Here is a 25,260-nt window from a genome sequence, read left to right as displayed (position 1 = left end):
CAAGAAGTCGCATTCTAGTTTTTCTCTTAGGCAGTGAGATACTTTTTTATTTTAAAGCACTTGGAGATCTTACAGGAATATTGTATCTTTCTCAAACCAAGTACACAATCGATCTATTACACAAAGCAGGAATGGAAAACTGTAAACCATGTTCAACACCTATTGCAGCTGGTATTCCATTTAGTGATGAAGGTGCTCCACTTACTGATGCCTCTCTATAAAGGAAGCTAGTTGGCTCACTTTAATATCTCACTTACACACGTCTAGATATTGCTTGTACTGTTAATAAGCTGAGTCAATTTTTGGTCTCACCTAAACAGCAACATTGGCTTGCTCGTAAAAGACTTTTGAGGTATTTTGAAAGGCACACTTGGATTAGGCTTGATCTACTCTTAATCTACAAGTTTGTACTGATGATAATGCAAACAGTAAAGTTACTACGAAATCTACTGGAGGTTTGTGTGTTTATTTAGGAGGAAATTTAATCATATGGAGTTCAAAGAAGCAATTAGTAGTTGCACGATCAGTTGCAGAAGCTGAATACAGATCCTTAGCAAATGAAGCAAAGGAGCATATGAAGCAAAGTTCAGTCAGGGCTGTCTTACAGAGACCCTAGACAAGAGTTATTTTGGTAGTCTTTTAATAATATAAATAAAAATTTTAAAAAAAATAAAAAAAAATAGATGTAAAATCACTAATTAAATTTTTATATTCAAGACTAGAAAATAAAATCTTTTAATTAACAATATAGACAAGAAGTAAAGATATAAAAATGTAAAAGTTGAATAAACAAAAAATGTAGAGAGTCCACAATTAGTTCCTACAAATTAAAAAGTTATCGATTTACTTTTATTTTTTTTTAATTTTTTTTAATGCCTATATCATTGTGGTTTCCCCAAGTGAAATTTTCGACATCCAAAAAATCTTTTTTATTAAATAATCTTTTAAAAATAACATCGCTTCTTACCTTTATTCTATTATATTACTTAGTGTATATCTTATTATTCATTGTCAAGCATTAAAAAATGATCTATAAACTTAAGAAGTTGGGGTGTCCTCTCGTCTAAATGGCACATCATTATTTATTATCTAACATTTAAAAATAGTCTAAGTTTGAAGAGCCTCCTTATCTAAAAACACTTCACTATTTTTTGTCTAATATTAAAAAATGATCCGTAGACTTGAAAAGTTAGGGGCTTTTTTCATCCAAATAAAATAATAAAATAAATAGAGTATAAATTCAAATAAAAAATTATGAATTAGTGATTTTACATCTTAATAAATAAATAAATTTTAATTAGTGCGTACAATCCGAAACCAATCATATATATAATATATCTTTTATATTATAGTATAAGTTCCCCAGATTTTTGTTAATGTTGATTCCTCATTCACCTAATCAAATTCAGTGGGAAGACCTAACCAGCTGTTAGGTACGTAGTATTTACTCCATGGAAGCACTCGCAGATTATATCAGACAAATTGAAGAACAAACATGATTTGAGTTTTATTTTTCTTTTTTTCTTTCTGCTTTTGACTAAGGATAAAAATACGAGCAATTAGTGTAATAATTTTTTTAGACATGATCATGAGATTTTTTTCTCATTAAAAAAATATTCTTTTTAAATCCTAACTACTACCAAAAATATGAGTTGTCCCGTGTTCGAATCTCATAGCTGAGTTCTGTGATTTAACTCCTTATAAAAATTTTGGAGCTAGGGGGCTAATAAACAATTTCATCTTTTGGTCCAAACAACATGAGCTTTCACCCAAATCCCACCACAATCCACAATGTCAAATTTTGTATCCCTTACTCTCTCGCTCGATTTAGATCATTTTAAGAGTGAAATGATTTAATATTCAAACTCAAACTTAAAAAATACACAAAAAAAAAAACTCTTAAATCGCTAAACTACCACCACAGGATAATATACGTGACACGTCATTATCTTAAGCTTGAACTAATTAATATGTAACATCTAGTATTCTCAATAAAAAAAAAAAAGAATTGAATAAAGAAAAACTTGGTTGGAAAACGAAAATTTAAGAACCGTGATCAACACAAACAGGCAAACAAGAGTCAGAAGGAAGGATCGAAGGCGGTGGCCTCGTCGTTTTGCCTTTGGCGATGTACCCATTCGGTACCAAAAATAATTAATTAATTTCACGAGATTGGATTGTACAAAATGCAGGGGCAAGCACATGGGAGCACCGCTATGTACAAGCCTAAAATTTACCTCTTGAAAGAAAGATTTCAAAGCAAATAGTAAATTGTACAGACAGGTTGATCCACTAATGTTTAATCAACTGCATTATTATTTCGTTTAGGGGACAAGGGTGACAGCGACTTAGGAAAGATAGGAGCTAACGAAAAGGGAAAGGGTATAAATCAACTGGTAAAGGAAAAATTATTGGAATGTGGTTCTTTGAGCTCTAAAGTTTCGTGTTCGAGCTCTAGTTAGAGAAAAAAACTCAATAGCTAAGAACTATCCTGAAAATTAAAAAATACCAAACCGCACTGACTTCAACGGAAATAGGTTATGAATAGAAATTGACTACTGAGTTATCTGATTTAGATCTCTTGCTGGAATTGTGAGGTCGAGCAGTAAGGGCGTTTATGATATTACGTTAATTAAAAAAAAAAAAGGGGAAAGGTTATTTCAAAATGTAAAAAAAAAAAAAAAAATCCGTAATTAACACAAATCCCAAAAGTGATTATTGAAATTTAGGGTTTACTATAAATAAATTCTAACAGTTCAATTAGTGCACCAGGGGGCGAATGCAGAGAATTTGCAATAACAGCGGCCGAACTCAATTATTGTGTAGAGGATGTCTGACATGTCTCAACCTATTGTTTGTTCAGCCAGGCTCTGCCTCTGGGTCCAAGTCTGGGTGATTCAAACAAGAAGGTTTATCAATGGATGGGATCCATCTATATCCAACAAACCGTCCGGCGAATTCAAACGGCATTTACGGCAAGAAAATACCCTCTAAAACGGCGATTAATGTTAAGGGAAGGGAAATAGGGAATAGCTCAGCACAGATCAGATTACGTGCAGTCCAATAAGAGTGCTAGTTGTACAACTGGGCGACTGAGATAGATTTAGTTTTGAGTGAGTTGGTTAGTTTATTCCTTCAGTATATTCATTGAACGAGAATTGAGCCAAGTTACTTTCCAGAATTCTCTCGAGCTCGCTCTTTCTTCTGTGTTCTCTTCTTTTCACTTTTATTGATTATCTTCACAATATTAATAATAGGAAGGAGTAGGATAGCCCCAGTCCCATTTCCTGAAATTAAGCAAACTTGATGTGCATTGGTGCAACAATACATCAGCCAGCCAGAGCTAGCAAACATGGGACTGTGATTTGATCATGACAACCACCTTATAGTGTTCTTCAAGCAACACCAGCAGCCAAATAAACGTGAATACATTATTACTCAGTATCCTGAATTTTCCCCAAAAAGAGAAGAAATAAACAGGACGACTAGTAGTCAAATAACAATGTCTTGTCACTAACAGCGGCCACCCCCAGACATGCCTAAGGTTCACCGCCGAGCTCTACTCGAAGATTGTCGTAAGGATAGACCTTTGGAGCCTGCATATGGGGGAAAATTTTATCAATCATACGCTCAAGCTGGCAAGAGGAATAATAGGAAAAAGTATGATGGCAAGTTTTCAACCTACGGGTTTTGCTAGCAGCCATCTAGCTATGGATTCACTGTTTTCTTATGGTAATAGTCAAAGGAGACAAATAGTAAAAATAATCACAGCAACAAGACATCTTTCAACAAAGTGGAAAGTATGAGCGAAGGACCTATTGGATCTCTATTTCTAATCAACATTAGTCAAATGATGAAAATGGTGCCTCATGATTTAGGAGATAAAGCTGGCAAGAGAAATAACAAGACCAAGTAAGATTAGCAAGTTTCCCACCTATGACTTTTTTGCTAGCAGTCTTCTAGATTCAGTGGTTTCCCATGATATTATAACCAAACGAGATACAAATAGGCAAATTCTATCAAAGTCAGACATTATTCAACAGTGTGGAAAGTATGTGCAAAGGACCAATTTGATCTCTATTTCTAATCAACAATGGTCAAATAATGAAGTGCTCATGAATTGGGACACATGAACATTAAAAAAATGGAAATATATGGCATTCAAACATGGAATGGAGTAGGGATGTCAAGTTGAATACTATATGGAAAATTTATGAGCAGAACAATTTCAATTAGAGTACCTTGAAGTGTCAAAAACAAAAATTATGGTTCAAATAGTTGAAAGGCAAAGATCTATAAGAACATACAATGTAAGCCTGCACTTCCAGTTAAATTCTTAGTTTATCTATGGCACAATTGCACATGGTGAATCAAAGCTAAAGAAATCCATTGAGATCTATGAAGCATAGATATTGCCATATGGCATGGACACTTGACAACTTATCAAAAAGGACACAACATGGAAAGTACTCATCAATAATAATAAGCATATGTTTCACATGTGTATACATAAAAATGGTAGCCATGTCTTCATTTTTTACATTACTAACACATTCATAATTTTTTATATAAAGCTAGTAAAAGTTTATCTTCACATTTCACTTGAACAATCCACTATCTGTATTACAAAACTCGGTTCAAATAAAGTTGATTTTCAGATTTAAAATTCTTAAAATCAAGAAGTTTATATCAGAAATCCAGAGGAATAACTAGTGGATATAAAACTGCATGCTATGTTGTTTAGCAAAAAATATTTCATGTTATTTTTTATTTTATAGTTAATAGAACTTGTAATATGGACCTAATCACCGATGATCATGCATGGTCCTACCATGAAGACGAGTGTCCTCAAGTATCAGACAAGTGTCCAGTTGAGTACTTGGCAGATGTTTGGATGTGCATCTCCAATGCAATTACCCGACACAGCACAAAGTCTTCTTAAAAGTTTCAGTACTTTAGATTCAGATCCAACCAGAGGATCCCCGTTTGATTTGTGTCGTATAAAAAAGCATTCACAAGATTATGCAATCATCCAATGGAAAAATTAGTACACTTATTTCACCAAAGACTTTTCCATAGCTACTATAAAATATCTATAACAAAGGAGAATTTACATCAAAAATCAGATTTCTGAAAAAATTAGAGATAAAACTTGTACAAAATAAACCCTGTACAATTCCTTCAAAGCAAGACCATTCAACAACACCACCACCAAGCCTTCCAACTGGGTAAGGTCAGCTACAAGAATTCTAAATCACCAATCATCTATATCTATGACTATATCTTTTGTTAGTCATTATATCTCATGTCACACACCAATGAGTTTTCCACCAAATCTTTTCTAGTCTACTCTCTTCAAAGGTGCATCTCTTGGTCTATTTTCTCATGTCTGAAATTTTAATTGAGTCCTGCACATATTATTTTTAAACATAAGATTCTCCAACATTATTAGGAATGGCATTATTTTAATTTTGTCCTTTTCTTATATGGTTGCATATACATCATAACATCCTCCTCTCAGTTGCATTTGTTAAATAAGATAAGTAAGGGGGTATTAGTGTATTTATCTTTAAGTAAATGTATGTATATATATGCTTATGTTGTACACTTGAGGTATATACAAACAATTCATTTGTATACATCTAACATGGTATCAGAGCCCAAACCCTAACCTAACCCTAGCCGCCGCCGTCAGCCGACACCATCACTGCCGGTCGCTTCGCCCGCCATTGTCATCAGAACGGGTCTCTTCGTCGGCCGCTGGTCATTCAGCTATCGCGGCTCTTCTTCTCCAGATCCGGTCATCTTCTTTTGGCCACGCCCAGATCTCGCCTTCACCGTCGCCGCGCCTGCACCCTCACCATCACCGCACCTGCGTCCTCACCATCACTGCGCCCGTGCTCGAGCTCACCCTCACTGTCACCGCTTCTGTCCCAGTCATCTCTCCGTCACCTTCGCCATGCCTGTCCAGATCCAGCCATCCTCAGGCGAACTCCAGTGACAGCTTAAGCTTCTGTGCTCCAGATCTACCCATAGGTATTGCTCTAGATCTGTTCTTTCTTCTCCTTGGTCATGTAACCCAATCTACTCCAGATCTACCCAGATCTATCTTCCCTCTCTTTGGTTGTGTAATCAAATCTGCTCTAGATCTGCTGTTCTTTCTGCATCATGGATTCATCTCCAGCTCACTCTTCATCCATAAGCCGCTCCACCATGTCCACACCCGTGACCATTCCCCATTTTTCGGGCACACCGATTATTACAACGGAGAAATTGAGCGGACAGAATTATTCTGCTTGGTCATGTACAGTTGAAATTTGGTTTCTTGGTCATGGCCTTGAGGATCATTTATCGAAGACTATTTCAACTGTTTCTGAGGGGGATCAACCTCTTTGGCGGAAAGTGGATGCCAAGTTATTGAGTTTATTGTGGCAGACCATTGAGCCGACCTTAATGCCGATATTTCGACCTCTTCGGGAGTGTAGTGCCCTATGGACTCGGGCTCGTGAGCTGTATACTAGTGACATCACTCGTATTTATGATGTGATTGGTGCTTTGTTCAATTTACAACAAACTGATTTGGATATGACCACATATTTGGGTAAGCTTCAAGCTTCTATTACCGACTTTAACGAGTTGATGCCCTTTGATACCGATATCAAGAAACAACAGCAACAACGTGATCAAATGTTTATTATCCTCTGTCTTCATGGAATTCAACCAGAGCTTGACTCAGTTAAGACACAAATCCTCGGCAATGCCTCTCTTCCTCCTCTGACAGAGGTATTTGCCAGACTATTTAGAGCCTCATCTATTACTGTTGATCGTGGCAGGTCCGTTCTTGAAGATCACTCTACCCTTGTTACGACCCCGACTGGTCGTGGTGGTCATCGGGGTGGTGGTCGTCCACGGCCCCAGTGCTCCTATTGCAATCGCCTTGGTCACACTAGAGAGACTTGTTATCACCTACATGGACATCCACCTCATGCAGCCAGTACTGCTAACATGGTTGTGGGCATTTCAGAGGGTCAGGCATCTATCACACCCAGTGATTCCTCACCAGTGACTATCTCCGAGGGGGAGAATGCTCAGTTTCTTCAGTTCCGGGCAGCACAATAGGCTACTTCACCTGTCACATCCTTCGCTAACACTGGTAACCCTACTGCCTGCTTTACTAAGTTTTCATCTTCTCTTGGCCCATGGATCTTTGACTCCGGTGCCACCAATCACATGTCTGGTAATCGTTCTCTCCTATCTCATGTTCAAACTTCGCAGTCTCTACCTCCTATTACATTGCCTGATGGCTCTCAAGCCTCAATCACGGGTATTGGTACTGCATTACCTCTCCCTGCCCGCGTGTAGTGTCAAGTGAGCTAAGGTCGCTGCATCGGCGCCCGGATGTAGTGACAAATAAGCAAGGGTTCCCGCATTTGCTTGAACGGATGTGGGTAAAGAAGTTAGTCCAAAATCAAAATCAAAACCAAAACCAAAAACAAAATCAAAATCAAAAACAAAATCAAATTCAAAGTCAAAGCCAAAAACAAAATCATAGATTAAGGATTGGGTCATGGAACATAGGAACATTAACAGGCAAAGCTATGGAAGTGGTAGATGTGATGATTAAGAGAAAGATTAATATTATGTGCCTCCAAGAGATGAGATGGGTAGGGAAAAAAGCAAAAAAATTTCCAGAAAATGGATATAAAATATGATACACAGGAAATGATCGAGCAAAAAATGGAATGGGGATTATTATGGATAAAAGCTTAGTAGATAAGGTAGTGGATGTTAAGAGAATAGGGGATAGGATTATTATGGTGAAGGTTATTCTAGGAAGAATGACTAAGAATATCTTTAGTACATATGCACCACAAGCGGGGTTAGGTGAGGAGATAAAAGCAAAACTCTGGGAGGACCTAGAAGGACTCATACAAATGATACCAAGAGGGGAGAGAGTGATTATAGGAGGTGACTTAAATGGTCACGTCGGTAGAGACGAAAACGGCTATAGAGAGGTACATGGAGAGTATGGATTTGGGGAAATTAATAATGAGGGTAAGTCTATTCTAGATTTTGCAAAGGCATATGGGCTCATCATAACCAATACTAGATTCAAAAAACGGGACAAACACTTAATCACATATAAAAATATCATATCAAGCACCCAAATAGATTATTTCCTCATGAGACAAGAGAACCGAGTATGTTGTAGGGATTATAAGGTGATATCGGGAGAGTGTTTGACTACTCAACATAAACTTCTAGTACTTGACGTCCAAGTAAGAAATTGGAAGAGAAAAAATCACATAAAACAAAATCCAAGAATTAGGTGGTGGGATTTAAAAGGGGAGAAACAACTAATCTTCAAAGAAAAATTAAGAGGTAGAAGAGAATGGAATGGACAAGGACAAACAAACCAAATGTGGAGAGAAATGACTAATGCCCTGAGAAGCACAGCAAAAGTAGTGCTTAGAGAGACAAATGGTAGAGCCCCTAACCTTAAGGAGTCTTGGTGGTGGAATGAAAAAGTACAATTGAAAATTAAAAATAAGAAAAATTGTTATAAGGCTTTATATCAGTGCAACAATGAAGAAAATCAAAAAAATTACAAAGAATCAAAAAATGCAGCAAAAAAAGCTGTTAGTAAAGCAAGGTCAAAAGCATACAAGAATTTATATAAACGACTTGATACAAAAGATAGAGAAAAGGATATATATAAATTAGCTAAAGCAAGAGAAAGAAAAACAAGAGATTTAAATCAAGTAAAATGCATAAAAGATGAAAATCAAAATGTATTAGTGAATGAGGGAGCGATTAAGGAGAGATGGAAGGAGTATTTCACAAAATTATTCAATTATGATGGCGACAAAAGAGTTAGGTTGGGACATCTTAGTAACTCCGAAGGGAACATGAGCTATACATTTTATCGACGCATAAGTCCAAATGAAATAAGACAAGCATTAAAAAAGATAAAAAATCATAAGGCAGTGGGACCGGATAAATTACCAATAGAAGCATGGAAATGCATGGGAGAAGAGGGCATCTCCTAGCTAAGGAAATTATTTAACGCGATTCTTAAATCAAAAAAGATGTCAGATGAGTGGAGGAAGAGTACTTTGGTCCCTATATATAAGAACAAATGAGATGTTCAAAACTGTGAAAATTACAGAGGAATTAAGTTAATGAGCCATACCATGAAACTCTGGGAGAGAGTAATAGAGCAGAGGCTTAGAAAAGAAACAGAGGTTTCGAAAAATCAGTTTGGTTTCATACCTGGTAGGTCAACAATGGAAGCTATATACCTACTGAGACGCCTAATGGAAAGGTATCGAGAGCATCAGAAGGACCTACATATGGTATTTATAGATCGAGAAAATGCCTATAATAGGGTCCTTAGAGAAGTATTATGGAGGGTTTTAGAAAAGAAAGGAATCCGAATAGCCTATATACAAGCCCTTAAGGAGGACATGTATCATGGTGCAGAGACAAGGGTCAGAACATGCGGAAGGGATACTGAACCGTTTAAAATTACAATAGGATTGCATCAAGGTTCTGCACTAAGTCCATACTTATTTGCTTTAGTAATGGATGAACTCACTAAAGATATTCAGACAGAGATGCCATGGTGTATGCTTTTTGCAGACGACATAGTGTTGGTGGATGAAACAAAAGAAGGAGTGAACGCTAAGCTTGAGTTATAGAGAAACAATTTAGAATCTAAGGGATTTAAGTTAAGCAGAAAGAAAACAGAATATATGGAATGTAAATTTAGTAAGAATGCAAGAGTGGAGGATGTTATAATAAAATTGGAAGACCAAATCTTACAAATAAAAGATCATTTTAGATATTTGGGATCAATGATTTAAAAAGATGGAGAAATTCACGAGGATGTCACACATAGAATTAAGGCAGGTTGGCTAAAATGGAGAAATGCATCGGGGGTGTTATGTGATGGTAAAATCCCATTAAAACTAAAAGGAAAATTTTATAGGACAGCTATAAGACCAGTTTTGTTGTACGGCTCAGAATGTTGGGCAGTCAAATACTAACATGAGCAAAAGACGAGCGTAGCGGAGATGAGGATGTTAAGATGGATGTGCGGCCATACAAGAAAAGATAAAATTAGAAATAAAATTATTCGTAATAAGGTAGGAGTAGTGCCAATAGAGGAGAAGATGAGAGAGACTAGACTAAGATGGTTTGGTCATGTGAAAAGGAGACCAAGAGACGCTCCTGTGAGGAGAGTGGATGAAATGGAACAATTAGTCAAAAAAAGAAGTAGAGGTAGACCTAAGAAAACTTTGGGAGAAACATTAAAGTTTGATATGAAGTGTATGGCCATCAATGAAGATATGACAAAAGACAGAAATGCATGGAAGTCTAGAATTCATGTAGCCAACCCCACATAGTAGGATAAAGGCTAAATATGTTGTTGTTGTTGTTGTTGTCAGTCAACTCACTCGCAGTCTTAATTGCTCTATAATTTTTTCATCTGATTCTGTTCTTGTGCAAGATCGGGGGACTGGACGGACGATTGGCACGGGGCTTGAGTCTCACAGTCTCTACTATCTGTCCCCCCCCGCTTCTTCAGTGGCGTGCACGACAACAACTTCCCCACTACATGTCCATTGTCGGTTGGGGCACCCATCTCTTCCTAATCTCAAGAAGATGGTTCCCAATCTCTCTAGTATTTCTTCCTTAGAGTGCGAGTCTTGTCAATTTAGGAAACATATTCGTAGTTCTTTCCCAAGTAGAGTTAATAAACGTGCTAGTTCTCCTTTTTCAGTAGTCCATTCAGATGTATAGGGTCCTAGTTGTGTCAGTTCACAAGACAGTTTTCGTTATTTTGTAACCTTTATTGATGATTTCTCTCGGACTACATGGTTATATTTAATGAAAACGCGTTCAAAGTTATTTTCAGTCTTCACTACATTTTGTGCTGAAATTAGAACACAGTTCAATTTGCCTATCCGTGCTCTTCGTCGTGATAATACTCTTGAGCATTTGTCTCTCCCATTTAGATCTTATATGGCATCCAATGGGATTCTTCACCAGACTTCGTGTCCTAGAACCCCACAACAAAATGGGATAGCTGAACGCAAGAATCGTCATTTAATTGAGACAGCCCTCACGCTTCTTCTTCATATGCATGCTCCACTTCAATACTGGAGTGATGCTGTCTTAACTGCATGTTACTTAATTAACCGCATGCCATCTTCTGTCCTTAATGACCAGATTCCTCATTCCATTCTTTTTCCTCGGATTGACTTATATTCTCTTCCTCCTTGTATCTTTGGGAGCACGTGCTTTGTTCACCATCTTACCCCAGGTCGTGATAAGTTATTTGCTCGTTCCGTCAAATGTGTTTTTCTGGGTTATTCTCGCCTTCAAAAGGGGTATCGTTGCTACTCTCCTCAATTAACTCGATATTTTGTTTTAGCGAATGTTACCTTCTTTGAGTCATCTCCTTATTTCCCTTCTTCATCTGCGATCTCCGATTCTATGTCTGTTGGGTTACCTTTGCATGTTCCTTCTCTTGACCTCACATCATCTCCATCTCCAACGTCTTCACCATCTCCACCATCCTTTGCCTCTCGCCTTGATCGCTCTGATCTTCAGGTCTATCAATGGAGTCCACATCTCGTGGCCCAACCAGCACCGACTGTTGTCGCTAGTCCGCGGAAGCCGTCTCCTGACTCATCCCCAGTGCCAATTCGTTCTTCCTCCTCTGGTCCGTCGCCTTCGACTTTTGATCTTGACTTGCCTATTGCTCTTCATAAAGGTACTCGCCATCCTATCTCCCATTTTGTTAGCTATGATTATCTGTCCCCTGGATATTATGCTTTTGTTTCTTCTTTATCTTCTGTTTCACCTCCTAAATCTGTTACCGAAGCTCTTTCCCATCTAGGGTGGCGGGCTGCTATGGTCGAAGAAATGTCTGCTTTACATTCCACTGGGACTTGGGACTTAGTACCTCTTCCCAAGGGTAAATCTACTATTGGTTGTCGCTGGTTTTACACTGTTAAAGTTGGTCCTGATAGCCAGATTGATCGTCTTAAGGCTCGCCTTGTTGCTAGAGGATACACTCAGATTTTTGGTCTTGATTATGGCGATACATTCTCTCATGTTGCTAAAATCTCCTTTGTTCGCCTTTTCTTATCCCTTGCTGCTATGTTTCACTGGCCTCTTCATCAATTGGACATCAAAAATGCCTTTCTCCATGGCAATTTACAGGAGGAGGTGTATATGGAGCAACCTCCTGGCTTTGTTGCTCAGGGGGAGTCTGGACTGGTGTGTCGCCTTCGAAAATCTTTATACGGTTTAAAACAGTCTCCTCGAGCTTGGTTTGGTCGATTTAGTTCAGTTGTTCTTGACTTTGGGTTAACTTAGAGTGAAGCTAATCATTCTGTTTTTCATTGTTCCCAGTCTGGCCGCCACATTCTTCTAGTGGTGTATGTTGATGATATAGTACTTACAGGGGATGATGATGTTGGTATCACTGAATTGAAGGCACATCTTCACCAACAGTTTCAGACGAAGGATCTGGGTCCTTTGAGATATTTTTTGGGTATTGAGGTAGCTCAGTCAAAGCAAGGCATCTATATTTCTCAAAGGAAGTATGCCTTGGATATGCTAGAAGAGACATGATTGCTAGGATGTAAACCTACAGATACCCCTATGGATCCAAATATCAAGTTGTTATCGAGACAGGGGGAGCCTTTTTCTGATCATGGGCGCTACCGTCGATTAGTTGGGAAACTTAATTACCTCACAGTCACTCGTCCTGATATTTCATTTGCTGTGAGTATGATAAGTCAGTTCTTGGATTCACCTTGAGACAGTCACTGGGATGCAGTGATCCGTATTCTTCGATATATTAAGGCTACCCCTGGTTGGGGTATATTGTATCAAAATCATGGGCACAGTTAGATTGTGGGATATACGAATGCTGATTGGACAAGATCACCTAGTGACAGGAGATCCACATTTGGATACTGTGTATTTATGGGTGGAAACCTAGTCTCTTGGAAAAGTAAGAAGCAAACTATTGTTGCCAGATCTAGCGCAGAGGTTGAATACAGGGCAATGGCCGTAACAACATGTGAGCTAGTGCGGTTGAAACAATTAATTAAGGAGTTAAGAGTTACGCAAGTTAAGCCTATGCAATTGGTTTGTGACAACCAGGCTGCAATGCATATTGCTTCTAACCCTGTGTTTCATGAGAGAACCAAACATATTGAAATTGATTGTCATTTTGTTAGAAAAAATGTGCTTTCTAGGGATGTAGTTACAACATATGTGGGTTCTAACGATCAACTGGCTGATTTACTCACCAAGTCACTTAGAGGGTCTCATGTGAATTATATTTGTACCAATCTGGGCATGCTCAATATATATGCTCCAGCTTGAGGGGGTGTTAAATAAGATAAGTAAGGGGGTATTAGTGTATTTATCTTTAAGTAAATGTATGTATATATATGCTTATGTTGTACACTTGAGGTATATACAAACAGTTCATTTGTATACATCTAACTGCATTCATTTTGTGCATTTAATACTTAACCACCCAATAGCCCGTACCATATAATGAACAAATCTTATAGCCGTCTCATAAAACTTCTTTTTACTGCCCAATAGCCGATACCATATCATGAACAAATCTTGTAGCCATCTAATAAACAAAATATTACAATTGTATAAAATATTGGAAGTACTTAAGTTAACCATCTTGTGTTGATTTTGTAAGTAACATCCTTAGTAATCTTTCCCATTTGAGCAACTAATCTAAGATATCAGAACTAATATTTCCTTGAAATAACTTGATCTTCAAGTCTCATCATAACATCATCATACTTCTTTTTAACCAAAACTTATATTCTATTATTCAATTTTCAACCTACTCAACTTGAAGCCTTTGAATTTCATAGTATCCTTTCGTAATTTGGGCTTAACATTTACACCTTTTTTTTACCTATCCACCAAAATAATGACATTGTACATAAGAAACATTATGACACCTCTTCTTGGATGTGCATAGTAAACTCATCCATCATTAAAGCAAAGAGGTATGAATATAAATCTTTGATATAATCCAATTGTAATTAAAAAAACTCAGCATTTCCTCCACAAATGCTAAACACGATTCTATTTTGTGATACGTGTCTCTAATAACTTGTCTATAAATAACCTGGATTTCCTTTTCCTCTAATGCTCCATACCAAGAGCATTATGATAATTTTTCTTTTATTTTTTGGACTAGTGCATGATGAGAACTATTGATTGCCAACAAATATCTGGCCAGAAAAAAAAAATTTGACAAAAAGCCAATAGTTGATCATAAATTCCAAGCTATCTTAAAAGGAGTCGATTTGGAAAGAGACCATTGAAGGAGAGGTTCATTTACTATTGCAAATTCAAGTGTTAATAATATTTTCTCCCAGCAATATGCTTGCACAAGCAAGGTAGAAGTTATTTTACAACTTAGCCACATAGAGAATATGTCTATTAGCAGCAAGGAAAAAAAATTTGAAGTCTTGCACACCATGTGTCAAAGTTTAGGGAAAAATACCCTTAAACAATTGCAAGGTCGAGGGACAAAAGACAGATTTGTAACATTTTTCATGGGGAAATCAAATGAAACTTAAAAGTGGTCTGAGTCTGTGAACTGGCAGCAACAAAATGAGTTCTTCCTTGCTTTTCTCCCTTTTCTTACTCATCTTCCACTTCATATTAGATTTTCTGTGACTCCTTACATACCTCTGATTTTCCAAGCTGATGACAATTATCATTTTCTCCGTTCTTTTTGTTGCCTTTTCTTGGTTATGCCCAGGCGGCACCTGAGATGCTTGATGCCTCATCAAAGGTAGTCACTTAGCTGTTGCCTTACTAAAAGGGCCTCACCTAGTAGTACTAGACGAGGTGCTTCCCTAGAGCATTCCTTTACCCAAGTGCCTAGGCAAGCACCTCTGTCTTCTTTGACAACACTGCTGCCCATATTTATTTATCTTAAAGCCATTTTAGTTGCAAAATATTTATAGAGGCTTACTTTTATCTCTTTTTCCCCACATTAATATTTTTATTTTTGCTCTATCGAATGAGTATGATTTTATGCACAACAATTTTACAATATTGGGCTAATTGAGATCAATAATTATTTTTCCTCAATCTATATTCTCAATGTTTGATGATAAATTTGTTTAAGTTACATATGAAAAATGGTGCAAACCAATGTTGTATCCTGTGGAAAGGTATGGTTTTATCATAATTGGTCATAATTGGACGACCAACAATGAAACATTAATACATCCACTAAGGATGTTAAATCATAAATCCCTTACATCTATATATGTCTTATGTATTTTTTAGATTCCATCTTTTATCCCTCGTCCTTGCAATTCTTTAAGGATACATTTGGATAGAAGGATTTCAAATGATATCTTTTGAAATTTGTAATTTGAAATGCTCCACCCTAGATCTAGACCCAAATCCAAATACTTTCAATAAAAGTGTATCCAAACAATGAATTTGGACTTTCAAACTCCAAATGACACAGTGAAATAACCCTATCCAAACTCAACATAACTGTGAAAGGGTATTTTTCCCAAAACTTGGACACATTTGTACATTCCAAGGGTATTATTTGTAATTTTGGTTTTCTGTAATTTGTTTTTAATTTTTATTTCTATTAGGGTTATTTGTCTTGTAGTTAGAGGTTGTTAGAATATTTTCTCCTTCTATCTTTTTCCCTTTTTTGTCTTGTAGCTTAGATAGTTGCAATGCCTTGTCTTGTAGCTACAGCTATGAGCTTATCACAGCCTACGTTGGATGGGGAATGGAATTGATGAATGTTTTGAATTCTCTCTAATTCTTCTCTGTGATCTCATCTTCTTCTTGCTATTGTTCTCTCCTAATATTTCTCTCTCTCTCTCTTAGATATCTTCTCCCTTATCTCATCTGATTTCTTCCCCAAATTTCTCTCTTAATTTCCAATCCCCTTTCACACCCTAGTTCAACCCTAAGGGTGTGACAACTGGTATTAGAGCAGACAACAATTCTAACCGGTGCTGTGGGATGCCACCGTTTTGATCGAGAGGAGGGCTATGTTTGTTGCGGTTCTAAACAGGAGTTCCGACCCATACTGGTGAAGCGACCAAGGTATTGTGGGGTGCTACCGTTTTGATTGGAAGACCATTCCGACCTAGACTAGTAAGCTTCCTGCAGGCGCGACTGTGGTGTTGTAGTTTTGATCGAGAATTCTTACCCGTTTTGGAGAGACGGTTGTGAGCAAGACAACCAAGAAGTAGTGTGGCAGAAGCGACGAGGATGAACAACACCAAGAGCAGCTCGATGATAAGATGGACATGTGCCTTCGACAGACCCAAGAGGAGTTGGGTCGAACTAGAGCAGAGGGTGTGGCCACCAGGGAGGAAGTCGTTGTCATGACCCCAAGGCAGTACTTGTAATTGTACTAGAGTTGTTAGTTGTAGTTACTTGAGTTGGTTAGTGTGTTAGTTGATTAGTGGGTTAATAACTAAATGGTTGTAAACAGCCTATAAAATAGGTTGTAGATTGTAGATTAGAGAATAAGAGGTATCGACTGATTGAATGAATCTATCTTGTTTCACTCTCAAATCTCATATTTCTCTCTGTCTCGTCTAAACCCTCCTATCTTTCTCAATGTCTCCCTCTTCATGTTCTATTCCTTTCTTCTATTTTGTTCTTCCTTCTTCAATCTCTTCCAAAATCCCATTTTAAACCCTAGGGTTGTGACAAGTGGTATCAGAGCCAACGTTCATTGGCTGTAATTGAGGCAATTGGTAGCAGTAGATTCCGATGACTCTCGAAGGAATCGATGAGTCGTCAGAATCGATAAAACAAAGATTTCGAGTGTTTCCAGCAATACAAGAACTTTGATGAGTTCAATTGGTGACGATGTGATAGGCGAGTGCAAGCATCCAAAAGAAATCAAGAATGATTCAAGAACTCAAGGGAATTCCAGTCATTGGTTGGTGATTGGGTAAGAAGTGGGTATAGGCTAGAGTGACATGTTCCAAGTAATCTTGAAGCTACAACGAGCCGAACACATAACCAGAGGACCGTTGACCTGCAGGCGAGCACGAGGAAGCCACTTCCGGGTTGAATCTTGGAGGCGAAGTAGGAGTTTAGCCATTGAATTGCGATTAAGGCAAGGGCAACAGACATTTGGCATGAGACGAAGGTGTCGATTCCAACGAGAAAGAAAGGCGTGAAGTGGGAAGAGGTCCGAGTGAGCGGGAACCCCAGCGATTACACTAGTTGATTGGTCTTGAGGGTGATCAAAGCCGGTTCGGAGGAATTTCGACAGTTCTTGTTCGTCGTTTGCAGGTGAAGTAGATCAGGCGAGTCCTCTAATCAATTCTTGGGGACTTTGAAGGTGATGGAATAAGTCTGGGCATAGGTCCAAGAATTAGTCTTGATTGAAGTGCAAGAGCAATGCTTATCGGCGGAGACTTCAGAAAATTCAATAGCTGATTCTAGCAAGCTCGTAGTAGTGGGTTTGGATTCCATCAAGGAGTTGATTACTCAATCTTTAGAAAAATTGCCAATGCCACAACATCAAAAGAGGCCTGGGAAACATTCAAGTAGGCATACAAAGGAGCTAACAAAGCCTAAGAGTCTAAGTTGCAGTAAGTTCAAAGGGAATACAACCTTTGTGAGATGTCCAATACAAAGAAAGTAAAGCAATACTTTTCAAGATTGGCATATTTGGTCAATAAGATGAGAATCTATGGTGAAAAGATTGAAGAGAAAGTTGTTCACAAAGTCTTCAAACTATGTCGATTAAGTATGATTGTGTGGTAACTTTCAATTATGGAATCTTGTGACGTTAACAAAATGACGATTGTAGGATTGTAAGGTACTATAGAAAGCCACATGGACGGAATTAATGAAAGGATGAAGAAACCAGTTGAAAAAGCTTTGCAAAGCCAATCAAATTTAAACAAAGGGCAAGATGATCAGAATAATGGTGACCCCAATCAAAAGAGGCAATGTAATAATTGAGGTCAAGGCTATAAAAGACATGGTCCAACAATTCAAGTGACAAATTTGGCCAAGGAAAAGGTAACCATTCAAACTACAAAGAAGATAAGTCTGATATTCAACGCTATAAATGCAAAAAATACTAGTTCAAGTGGTCCAATTATTGAGGTAATCAGGCCAATGTTGCAGAACATAATGGCAAAAATAATCTAAAGTCCAAAACTTTGCTACTAGCACACAATGCTGTCAATACAAACAAGAACACGTGGTTCTTAGATACTGATTGCAGCAATCACCTGTGTGGACAGAAAGATATGTTCTCTTCTTTAGATGAATCTATCCATTCAGAGGTGAAATTTGGAAGCAACACAAACATGCCATTCATGGGAGTGTCAAATTTCTATTAAATTGAAGTATGGCTCTTACAATTATATTTTCATATGTGTTCTATGTTCCTAGCCTTCATCCTAATTTGTTGAGTGTGGAATGATTAACAGAAAAGTGTTATGTTAGTCGAATAATGGGGCCAATGTAGTAGGTTGTAGGCATTGATCTGGTGGGCTGAGGCCTGTGTAAATAAAAGCCACGGATAAGCATAGCTGGAGAAATGTTCCAGCATGTTCCCAGGCAAGTTGTAAAGCAAGTGGGGAGGGCATAACCGCTTTTGGCGCCCATTTAGGCCATAGATCAGTATAAAAGGAGCTGATCTGCGCCTCTACCCCTATGTTGAATGAAATTAGGAAATTAGTTTCCCTCTCAATTCCCATTCTCTCTTTCCCTCTAATTCTCTCAATCCTCCCTTCTCTCTTTCTCTCGCTCTTCTCAATCAATCGAGAACTCACTTGTCAAATCAGGAATCTGACAAAAAGGGGTATGATATGCTTATTAATCATGGAATCTGCACCATTGTTGATACAAAAGGGAGGTTGCTTGCAAAGATAGATGACTCATAATCGGTTATTTCCATTGAAAATTTTGCATGAAAAATTGTCACGCCTGAGTTCTATGATTTCTGATTATAATCATAATCGGCTATGGCATATGCGTTTTGGGCACTTTCACTTTTCTAAGTTGAATTATTTGGCACATAAACAGCTGGTTTTTGGGCTGCCTGCTATTGATATTCCTCACCGCATCTGTGAGACATGTTTTGAGGAAGAAACATAGAGATGCTTTTCCAATTGACAAGTCTCAGAAAGCAAGAAATCCTTTGGAAATCATTCATTCAATTTGTGCTCAATTGAGGTATTCACATGGTGGTAGTAGGTATTTTATTACTTTCATCGATGATTATAGTAGAAAAGCCTGAGTATATTTTCTGAAGCAAAAAAAAGAGACAAGTGTATTTTCATAAAGTTCAAGTATTTCGTGGAAAAACAATGTGGACTCAAGATCAAAAATTTGAGGACTGATGGGACACAAAATACCTCCCTTGCATAGATTTTCTGGAAAAACATGGCATTCAGCATCAGATGACCACTAGATACACTCCCTGACAAAATGGAGTGGCAAAAAGAAAAACAGGACCGTCATGGATATGGTGAGATACATGTTGAAATTTAAAATTTTGCCTACACATTTTTGGGCAGAAGCTGTTGCATGTGCTATATATTTATTAAATGGGTGTCCAACAAAGACTGTTTGGAATCAAACACCTGAAGAAGCTTGGAGTGGTAGGAGACCTTCCATCAAACAGGTAAGATTTTTTAGTTGCATTGTGTTGATGTTTTGCATTGAGAAAACAGTCCAGAAGGTTAAGAAGAACAGGAGATGTCTCGAGTGTTTGAAGCGACTGGTTTTATTCCAACTTAGAAGAGTCTAGCTTAGGTGTTTTATTATAAGGGGTATTTTGGTCTTTGTGTAGACTAAATAAAAACCTTATAATTACCACCCATAATGTCTATAAATAGGAGACATAGGGCAAGGCAGTCACAGATAATCATTCATTTTCTATGATTGAGTGCAGAGTGTGTGAGAGGAAAGGCGTGTGTCCAAGAAAGTCTTTGTAATCTCCAAGAAGATTGTACTCAGGTAGAATAGAGATGGAAGAGTGAAATATTGATGATTCCAAAAGTCTCTAGATACAAGTGAGACTGTTGTGAAGAAGAGAGGAAATACTTTGTGTAAAGAAGAGTGTTTGTAATCTCTTGAGTGCACTGAATTCATGAGTCAGAGAGGAAGAAGAGAGGGACTTCTTGTAACTGTTCTACACTTGGTTTCTTGTCGAATTGATCTCATTCTTGGTGGCTAGATGTAGGGCCATTTCTGTGGCCTGAACCAGGATAATTCTTGCGCATCTTGTTATTGTGGTTTGATTGTTTCATTTCTGTTTTCATTCCTTTAATTCTGTCTTTCATTACAATTGCATATTTTCTGTTGTTTGAGATTGATTTTGGGTGAGGAGTGTGAGTGAATTGGTAACAAGAATCATTGATTGAGTTATCTAAGAGCTCCTGAACTTAACACATTACATATGCTCATGTGCTGGATCAGTTAAATAAGGAACTTGATGATAAAGGTGACAGATGTATTTTTACTGGTTATAGTGAAGAGTCTAGTGCCTTCAAATTATACAATCCAGAGACTAATACAGTGATTACCAGTAGTGATGTGACCTTTGATGATGCTTGAGGAGCTCAGTTTAAGGGAGGCAATGTAAGGAGATAAACAAAGCTTGGATTGCAAGATATTATCTATTTTAGTTAGTGACAATCATGCAATAGTCAATCCAGTATCTGCTTGATTTAGGAATGTGATCATTATTAAGTAGAGATAAGGATACATAATTATAGTCAGATTAGGTTTCTGTGTCTAGTATAAATGTGTAGAAGTTAGGGATTTTTAATTTGAAAAATTAGTATGACAGCATATAGAGTTTGAGTAATAAAATAACGTCTTCCTCAATTACGAGAGGATAGATGAGGTGACCATCAATTACGAGACATGTAATAGGCTTAGGGTTATGGAATGAGACTCCAAGCAAAGACAAAGAAACTAATAAGTATGATCACAAACAAGAAAATTTTCTTCCCCCTAAAATGTGGTTATTAGCGAAAATCTCTCCAGTTATGCTCAAGCACAAGCACAATAATAAGCCACGGCACTCAACAAAACAATAAGTTTTGCAAGACACCCCACATAAGGGGGTTCAAGGAGCTTGAAAGTGCGGGTCAAGCGAATGAACCCCAACAATGAAGTGTGGCATCTCAAACGAGGGGTAGCAAGCATCTCAATTCAGACAAGTGAGTAATGCTAGTACTAAGTGCCATAGGCAGAGGCAATCTAGTAATGAAGTGTTGACATCATAGCAAAAAGAATGCATGCACCTTTGCTTGGAGGTGCAAGATATGATAATAATGGGCTAACAAACAAATGCTCTCAAGCAATACAATGCAAGTATCTAGGTGAGGAACCACCTGTCAAAATAATTACCAAACATGCCATGATTGCATCAGATAAATGTGTAACATTAGTGCATTAAATGTGACCACACAAAAATATTTATTACAAGAAAGGTATTTGTATATGATATTCAAAATTGTATCCTCTAATCTGTTATAGATAGACAAAGCAAAGCATGAAGAAATGAGATTGACAGGAAACAACAGAAACAGAAAAGTGAAGAAATGAGATTTGGTTTCTGAAAACCCTAAATAGAGCAGAGCTTGATGAAGTGAGATGGAGAGAAGCAAAAGAGGAAGAAAAAATATTGATAGTCACTGATGAGTGAGAAAGTACATGTAACTTCAAGGGCTAAAATATTGGAGTTAATCCCCAAATAGGGGGATTAAGGCTTCAGGTGCTGTTGTTGTAGGGGGATTGTCGTAAAACCTAATCATCTAAACCACATAAATGTTTGGTCTCCTTTTCTTTCTTTCTTTGAATGCATACTTATTTCTACTACATTCATGAGAACACCATAAAAAATCCCAACAAATTGATCATTGGTAATGGTCAAAAAAGTCATGCCATACACCACCTCCATTTATATACTGCTGCTCCAAAAAGTTCATGAATAAAAAGGTTACTTAAGTTTGCTAATGGGACAAAGATGTGGGCAGTTTACTTCAATCTCCAATAACCTGTTCAATGAAACCTTACGACATGAGAAACCTGTCAATATTCCATTTCACATTTCCTTCAATGATAATTTGTTCGTCTCTATATTAAACATCATTTTGATGCATATTTACCACCAAGTTATAAGAGTCATATAGGTCTGGCTCTTTTTTATTAATGACCCCACCCACCCCACACACTCCCGGGCAAAACTCTAACAAATCACTAAAGACCAAACCAACTCCCCCCACCCTTGATAAATGTTTCCCCCAATTTGTTCATCAATGTGTTATAGCATGGTAACATTTCCTGAATATGCCAAAATAAGTTTATTCATAATCCAAGACAAAGAAGAGAAACCAATTTTGATCTTGTTCATAAGCCAACCATGTTTGCAAATTCACCATCCTCCAAGAATGTCATAAATGTTAATCAAACTTTATCAAAGAAATGTGTCCATCTAGCAAGAAATCTGGTTACTCGGGCTAACACTAAAAATATGCCCATTCAAATTCAGCTCTTAAGGCAAATCAGTCCGTCTAAATGAATAAATACAAATATACATGCAGAAAGCAGAAGATAAAGTTGTTACGAGGTTCATCACCCCTAGATTTATAATGCTACCCAAGTTCAATTTTTTTGTGAAACATAAGATTGGATCCATGTTTGTGCATACAAATGGCAGCATTATGGTGCGGTGTTCAACCAAACATAACGTAGCAACATAATCTGATTCAGATGTACCAAAACCAATGCCATTCATAAGATTCAAGATGTCAAATTAGTAACGAAATGGTATTGGTAACTCACAAAAGGTGTCTTAGAGGCTTTGTCATTCCAGACAGCCAGCAATCCAAGAGAAGCGAAAAAACTCAAACCCCCGCACAACCAAGCCAAAGCTTCATACTGCAGGATGCATAAGTCGAAAATATAAACGGAACTTCATTAAATTCTGTAATAATCCCAAAACAAAAAAAAACATAATCCCAAGTATAACAATCAGAAGAAACAGGGAATTTCAGATTTTACCTTCCCGACTGTGTCGGCGATGCGATCTATACAAGGTTCCGGGAATGAAGTGCCGTTGTCCCAAACCAGCTCGTCGTTTACTGGAAGCTGTAGGATACAACAGTAAATCAAGTTAAACATGTTTCTAGGGTTCTAATCTTGAGAGAAAAAAATGAAGCTTTCTAAGGTTTCGTAATTTCATAGCAAATGCAGCAGAAAATCCAAAAATCGAAAAGCGCGATTATTATTCTTAGGGTTTTAGATGGGAGAGAGAAGACGATTACGGGTTTGTCGGGGACGATGTGTTTGCCGACGGGGAGGCCCATGCCGGAGCGGAGCCGGAGAGAAGAGGCGATGGAGCGAGAAACGACGCCGTTTCCGCCCATGATCCGAGACGCTACATGGCTCAATTTCCCTGCCATTGTTTTCCGGTCAGAATGATGCAAGTGAAGGCTTTCTTCTTCTACTTCTTATTGGGGGGGTTGCAGCCGCACCGGTAGCTATGCAATTGTTTGCTCGGAATGAGAAATTGATGAAATTTGGAAGGCCAAGGAAATCAATTTACATGGTTTAATCAATTTTATATAAAATATTTGGCTAAATTGAGAAATTATTCTTGAAATTTATGTAAATTATTTTTATTATTTTTATATTTTAAAAAATAGCACTGATCTTCATTAAAATTAATTACAGTACATCACATACTCCATGCTATTAAATAACAATTGTTAATGTTATTAAAAATCTCAAAATACTCTTGCAGTTAAAAAATAAAAAATACTAATAGTGATCGACATGACCATCCCCACTACCATGGCATGGCATTGTCATTTATCGGTTCAAAATCCATCAATAATATATTTAACGAAGAATAAATTTGATTACGAATCACTTTACAATTGTAAAAAGAGAAAAATAAAAATTATTATTAACATATGAAACTTTACCACAAAAAAAAAAAAAAAAAATCATCATGATTCATGGGTTTTCATTGAGGGAGAAAGAATTATTTGTATAGTCAATCCGTATAAAAAAATAATATGAAAAAAGATAGCTCAGAGAAATGAGTCACTAATTAGAATTGAATATATTAATTCAATTGAATTTCATCAATAATTGGTCATCAAATATAATGAAGGAATATAAAAGCAAAAATAATTAATTTGAATTACAAACATGAGAGAGAAAGAAAGATGGAGTTATTTAAATACAAGGATAAAATGATTAATTTAAATATTTTATTAATTATATGAGAGGTTAGTGTTATTTTTAAAAATATAAAGATAATTAATGCAATTTAAGCAAAAGTAGTAAGTGGGGAAATTTACCCATAATTTTTTTATCAATTTCTTATAGAATGTTATAATTTTGATCAATGTTATATATAAGTTTACACAATTTAGTCAATTTTATAATTGATCTTACAATTTTAGTTAATTACTAAAAATGATGAGAATAATGAAATAATTGAGGAAAGTTATATTTTTAGAAATTATTTTATAAATATTATGTTTATGAGAAATTATATGTAAATTATTTTACAAGTATTTTTATATCAAGTTTATATTTTATGGATTTTTATATCAAATAAAAAAGCATTTCGACTTGATAGATAAAAATATATTTCATGAAGTAGTTCTTTAATTATACATTAGTTATTTTTTATTATTCGTAATTGCTAAAAATATTGGAAATTATCCAAAAATTCTAGGATGATGAAATAATTAATGTAAGTTTATATTTTCATAAATTATATTAGAAACACATTTATGATGTTTGTGAAAATTATGTATATTATTTAAGAAAACTATTTTCCAAAAAAAAATATCAACTTTTGATTTTTGGATTTTTTTATCAAATAATAAACCAGTTTTGACATTGATGTAAATAAAAATGGGGATTGCCAAGCAATTTCTTAAAATTATTCATTAATTCTTTTTTAATTATTCAATATTTATATATGAAACTAACCACAATTTGTAAGGTAGAGTATGAAATTAACTACAAAAAGTTGGCATATCAAATTAAAGAAATCAAATATATCCATTATAAAATTGAACAAAATTGTAAGGTCAATAATGGCTTGATAGAATTCATTAGTAATTTGTAAATAAACTTACCTATTATGTGGCCCGATTAAATGGGATAATAGGGATGTAGTTGGTAGCGATT

At 36.6% G+C, this 25,260-nt stretch overlaps 1 protein-coding gene across 1 annotated transcript; it reads right to left on the bottom strand.

The window, feature by feature from the left end:
• Positions 1-3,317: 3,317 nt before the first annotated feature.
• On the bottom strand, positions 3,318-23,608 carry LOC127787294 (NADH dehydrogenase [ubiquinone] 1 beta subcomplex subunit 8, mitochondrial). The gene is made up of 4 exons (XM_052315265.1): positions 23,373-23,608; positions 23,110-23,196; positions 22,891-22,986; positions 3,318-3,596 (listed from the first exon to the last, which is right to left on the bottom strand). Exons 1-4 carry the CDS (start codon positions 23,508-23,510, stop codon positions 3,540-3,542), a joined length of 378 nt encoding a protein of 125 aa, XP_052171225.1. The 5' UTR covers positions 23,511-23,608; the 3' UTR covers positions 3,318-3,539.
• Positions 23,609-25,260: the final 1,652 nt, after the last annotated feature.

This window comes from Diospyros lotus, chromosome 12, assembly GCF_014633365.1.
Source record: "Diospyros lotus cultivar Yz01 chromosome 12, ASM1463336v1, whole genome shotgun sequence".
NCBI lineage: Eukaryota > Viridiplantae > Streptophyta > Magnoliopsida > Ericales > Ebenaceae > Diospyros > Diospyros lotus.
Note: the sequence above shows the minus strand (reverse complement) of the source record. Positions and strands in the feature narration are given on the sequence as shown.

What these genes read in the sequence shown, in the direction of transcription:
- LOC127787294 (XM_052315265.1), bottom strand. Translation starts at nt 23,510, where the DNA reads ATGGCAGGGAAATTGAGCCATGTAGCGTCTCGGATCATGGGCGGAAAC. An exon ending in ACATCGTCCCCGACAAACCC is followed by an intron (nt 23,197 to 23,372) that starts GTAATCGTCTTC and finishes TGTATCCTACAG; the next exon opens with CTTCCAGTAAACGACGAGCT. An exon ending in AAGCCTCTAAGACACCTTTT is followed by an intron (nt 3,597 to 22,890) that starts GTGAGTTACCAA and finishes CCCCATATGCAG; the next exon opens with GCTCCAAAGGTCTATCCTTA.